Genomic DNA, 5042 nt, shown 5'->3' on the forward strand with positions numbered 1-5042 from the left:
GTATGTGATCCAATACTTAATGGATATGATGTTAGGTTTTCACTCATAAGTTCAGGTTTCGAAACTCTGATTCTCTAAATTAGTATAACATAACCTGGATTTAAAATAGGAGACCAAATACAGAGCTCCCGTCTAGTCTCTCATTTCGGTGTCGATGTGAATGCGAATCTATCATCAATATTTGTACGTGACATTTCTGTTGGGCTTCTTGCTTGCTAAAATGGGCCATAGACTTCTTTCTATCTAGGCCTAAATTCAAACATCAAAACTTATACTCAAAGCTGAAGCCCAAAAGTCCCTCAGTTCTCGCTAGCCCTAGAAAACAGACGACTGAACCCTCTCTTCTTCTTCTGCGGTCTTCATTTCATCTCGGAATCGCCGATTGCTCCAGGTACTGATTGAATTTCTGATGTTCTCGAATTAGGTCTGTAAATTCGAACTTGTTTTTGTTCCTTTTGCATGTGAACTCGTTTTTCATCTTGTTTATCTTAATGGGCATTTCCGACGTGTTCAATTGGTTTTCATTTCGTGCATTTTTTAATTTTTGGTCTTCTTTTTCTGCTCGATGATTTATTTATGAAAGCATTGATCTTGGTATGAAAATTGGGTGACATTGTTGTGATTGGTGCTGTTTGCTCATAAGAGTTCTTAATTTCTAGTTTTTGTTTAGGGTTTAGGGTTTAGTTTCTAGTTTTCGTTTGCTAAACCGTCATGAGAGTTCTTAATTTCTAGTCTTTGTTAAAGGTGTGAAGTTGGGTGATTGATCGTTTGATACTACACGTAGTAAGAAATTACCTTTTTCTGTTAGGGGCAAAAAAATCCATTCTTTACAAGTATAGTAAGAATACTTCCACTTGGGAAGCCATGGAACAATCGAAAAATCTTCAAAACGTGTTCATGTAGTCTTTTCGGTGCTTTAGTGAGCAAGAACATAAGATTTTTTAAATTGACTCTGTTTCCATGCTTTCTATGTAATGCATAGCTGTTAAGAGTTAGTTAATAAGACTTATCTGCCAAAGTATTCAACCAACATGTCATTCCAGTTGTGAATTCTCTTTCGATTAGCTTCTCTTTTGTTGTATTTTTTGGAAATGGAAGGCTCCGATTAATCCTTACCGAAAGAAAGTTTCTTTGTTCATAGAAAATTTTCATAGGGTTCACTGGAAATGTCGACATTCATGTTTGTGTTATAAAGTAGTATCTGTGATTACTAGTTCCTGTTGTTAGTTACCTGTATTTTTACATGTAATGGGTTTCTTCTGACGTGTTTATCCTCCGGAGATTCCAACCTGTACTTCTTCACAAACTTTGATATTTTTCAGAAATGAAAATTGTTCGGTTTGCTTTGCGATCCTTCAATGACGGTGTATCACGCCGATTTCATCAGCCACATGTGAGAACTCTGTCTACAAACATGACATCAGGTACTTTTTCGTATAATCCCTTGCAGTAACTCTCTATGCTGGTACCATTTTCGTGTGCGTGTGATAATTTATGTGCTGAAATTTTGCTTGAGGTAGTATGGCAATAGATTTTATTCTGGTCTTTGGAGGTTATATTTAGGGCATGGTTTGTTTTCACTTATTATGAAGCTTCTATTTTTCAAGTATTATTCACTCTGGAAATTTTTTTTTTGCTTAAAACCTTAAAACGCTTCAAACCGGACTATGCACATTACCATTTATCTGTGTCAGGTGGAGGAATGGATGATAAGAAAAATTCTAATTCCTTTGAATCTTCTGATGATTTCGAGCGGCGGATCTTCAGTGATACTTCTGGGGGTAATTTTTTCTCAAAGCTAGATAGGCTCGGGAAGGCTCATGATGGACATGTTTCAGATCTTGGTGGAGGATTTGGAATTGGAAGTGGAAGTGGTTCCCATGTACTTGATGGCTTAGATGAGAGTTTTAACACATTATCTGATGGAATGGATGGAAAATTAGAGAAAGCAGCCACCTACTTTGAGTATGATGAGGAAGAAGTAGACAAAGATGATTATTCTTTCAGACCAGATATGACTTTTAAGCCAGGAATGACTTATGAGAAAAAAGTATGCTATGGAGCAACCGAACCTCGATTTTTTTCCATCTCTTTTCCTTTAATCGTTTGTTCCTTATTGTGTGCTATTACAAACTTATAACCTATTTTTAGGCCTTATTTTTCCCAAGTGGAAAATGCATACAATTCAGGCCTTCCTCATTTACAACTGAATCATTTTATTCTCATGTAATCACTATTTGGCTATGTGCAGGATCTGGATCTTACTAAGCCAGGAATAAGTAAACTTCCCCGTAGGTATGAGTTTGAAGTAACTACAAAGGACGTTCTTAGAAAAGCTGATTTCAGGGTATGCCTACCTGTCCATCTCCCAAATATATTGAATTTCAAAGAATTACATAGCAAAAAAAATAAATAAATGGAGGATCCCCGTTGCTTTGTATATGTTAAGTCAAATCTAAAGCTTCGTTTCTATTGTTGATGACTCTAAACCTATTTGTCCTGCTATGCATAACTAGCATTTGAGACCTAAATTATGCAAAGTAAATCCATCTAAATTGTGCAAGGGATGGTCTATCTTGATTCAGACTTGGTTTCAGAGTTAAATTATTTAGTGAATATGATTTCGGACCATGCTGGCCCGTTGGCTGGATTTCTAGGTGACATTTATCATGGTGCCTCATGTTTTCTTAGATAATTCAAGAATACTCTATCTTTATTATATGTGTTGGTTGCAACTAATTCAGATTATTAGAGAACTTAAATTTTAGCACGATAGAAAGGTTTATATAAAATGCTTGCAGTTGCCTTGATGTCATTGTTACTTTCCCCCCTGCCACCAGACATTGTTCAAATGTATGTTGTAGCTCTTCATTTTTTCGGTCCTGGGCTTCCACTGAAATCTGTAATCTGAAATCTTGTTTCACCGGTTTTACAGGTGTTCTTGCATATATTAATGAAGCTCTGAGTTAGGCAGTTTTAATGTTGATTTAGGTTGTCTATCCTATTGATCTCTGATGCTTCAGATGTGGTCTCGCTAAATGTATTATTCTGTGCAGAATGTGAGATTCCTTGCGAATTTCTTAACAGAGGCTGGAATTCTTATCAAAAGAAGCAAGGTAAATATGATTGCATGTCGAGTGACTTCAACTTTATTAAACGTGCGCTGAAGTTTGATGGTTTATGTTTCTTCACTCATAATGTAGACTGGAATTAGCGCCAAAGCTCAGAGGAAGGTCGCCAGGGAAATCAAAACAGCTCGAGCTTTTGGTTTAATGCCTTTCACGACAATGGGGACAAAATCATTCGTTTTTGGGAAAACTATGGAGAATCTGGATGAAGATTATGAGTACGAAAGTTATGATAACCATATGGGTGATGCCGATGAAGGAGACCCTCTGGCGCCTTAAAAGGTCATGCCGGTAATAGTGAGACGCTCTTGAATCTAGAATTTACAGTTGACAGCATAACCATCAAACCTCCCCCTACTCCATAAGAGTATACAAAATGAGAAGGAAATGATGGAAACAGATGGGTGCTTGGTGAAGGTGAATCCCAGCAGGCAGGTAAATCCACGTTCTGGTTGGTACGTAGGTTATTCAGTTTTTACTTTTTCCAGATGACGATCACTGTAATAACAGCCAAAGTTGTTCGCCTTGGTAATTCAAGTCTATTGGATTTTGGGTTTTTATTATATTTTGGTATTTTTAGTATATACATTTTTTGTTTTCCGAAAGATAAAGTTTGCCAAAGGAACTACATTTTTCTGAGATCAGTTCTCTTCTTAGTTCAAAATTAAACAGAGATTGAGATGAGTATTATAAAGTGGAATTGGCATTTTTTGTGTTTATGTTGAATAAATTGGTGTGATATTGGATAAATTTATGATATCAATATTGAATAAACCCTATATTGTTTCAATTTTATCGGATGTTCCCGAGGACTGAATAGTTATCATAAATAAATAAATATAAGAGCAGATTCGCGACACTATTTTTTTAACACAACATTTGACATGTTTTTGTAAATTTCACTTTATAATATATTTCAATTATCAGAATCATCTATCTTTTAGGTCTTTCCACAAAGATTTTGTATACCAAAAATCATCCTAATTGAAATCATATGATCACTGGATTAAGAGTTTAAGGTCTCTTTGTAGTACCATATTGTCCATTTGCTTCATTACAAATGAATGTCTCAATGTTTTTAAATTTGTCTAATTTTTTGCAAGGATAATCTATGGATAATGTTCTAAAAGATAGACAGTTCGGATCGTTGATATACTTTACAAAGTGAACATTCACAAAAATGTGTCTAAACTTGTGTAAAAAAAAAAAGAAGGAAAACTAATGAAAAAGGCTTGAAAACTTTGAGTTTTAATGAAAATGATAAAATAAAAGGTAAAGTGAATAGTATCATGATTGATTTTTTAGTGTAAAAATGTGATTTTTCGTTAAAGTAAACAGTACTGAAAGCTTTTCGTTAAAGTTTTTAAAAAAATAGTGCTACAAATCCGTCCCTATATATTCAATAAATAAATAAATATGGTGTAAATTATGTCCATACAACGGGTATTTCTAGTGGGGTTTTCACATTACACTAGTTTCCAAACGGAATTATTTCCAATTGTGGGTAATATTAGATAATGAGCATTTGAATTAGCAAAGTTATTATTATTAATTTTTTTTTAGGTGTCATTTGCTAGTTTATTTGGCACTTTCTTTAAAAATTTGCCACTTCAATCCACTTTTCAAATTTTATTTTCATTAGTATCTTAACTTTATTATATCTCGTAAGGTTTAAATTTTATTTTCAAACTATTTACTAAACAATATTTGTAGATAAAATATGTTATGAGACGCAATTTTCTAACTTGAATAAGTAGTAAATGACCTTATAAGTATAAAATATCAGTTACTACTTCTTCAACTTGCTAATTGGGTAAAAACCGTCAATCTGCATTTGAGTTTGGATTGAAATTTTATTTTGATTGTTGCAAGTTGCAACCTCTGCCGAAGACGTGTTTACTGTTTTTCTGACGT

At 34.2% G+C, this 5042-nt stretch overlaps 1 protein-coding gene across 2 annotated transcripts; it reads left to right on the forward strand.

The window, feature by feature from the left end:
* The first annotated feature begins 262 nt into the window (after positions 1–262).
* On the forward strand, positions 263–3691 carry LOC137742434 (uncharacterized). 2 transcript variants are annotated; one of them, XM_068482300.2, is made up of 6 exons: positions 263–391; positions 1323–1424; positions 1695–2050; positions 2252–2347; positions 3057–3116; positions 3204–3691. In XM_068482300.2, the coding sequence occupies exons 2-6, from the start codon at positions 1325–1327 to the stop codon at positions 3405–3407; spliced, it is 816 nt and encodes a 271-aa protein (XP_068338401.1). In that variant the 5' UTR covers positions 263–391; positions 1323–1324; the 3' UTR covers positions 3408–3691. The 2 variants fall into 2 exon arrangements, with proteins under 2 accessions (XP_068338401.1, XP_088536677.1); XM_088680551.1 differs by having other exon boundaries at positions 336–392; positions 1307–1424.
* The last annotated feature ends 1351 nt before the right edge of the window (positions 3692–5042 follow it).

Source organism: Pyrus communis, chromosome 11, assembly GCF_041283825.1.
Source record: "Pyrus communis isolate YQ-2024b chromosome 11, ASM4128382v1, whole genome shotgun sequence".
Taxonomy (NCBI): Eukaryota; Viridiplantae; Streptophyta; class Magnoliopsida; order Rosales; family Rosaceae; genus Pyrus; species Pyrus communis.

Bases quoted from the DNA above. Each gene is read 5' to 3' on its own strand.
- LOC137742434 (XM_068482300.2), top strand. From the start codon at position 1,325: ATGAAAATTGTTCGGTTTGCTTTGCGATCCTTCAATGACGGTGTATCA. The intron at 2,051-2,251 runs GTATGCTATGGA...GGCTATGTGCAG, and splicing joins GAATGACTTATGAGAAAAAA to GATCTGGATCTTACTAAGCC. The intron at 3,117-3,203 runs GTAAATATGATT...CTCATAATGTAG, and splicing joins TTCTTATCAAAAGAAGCAAG to ACTGGAATTAGCGCCAAAGC.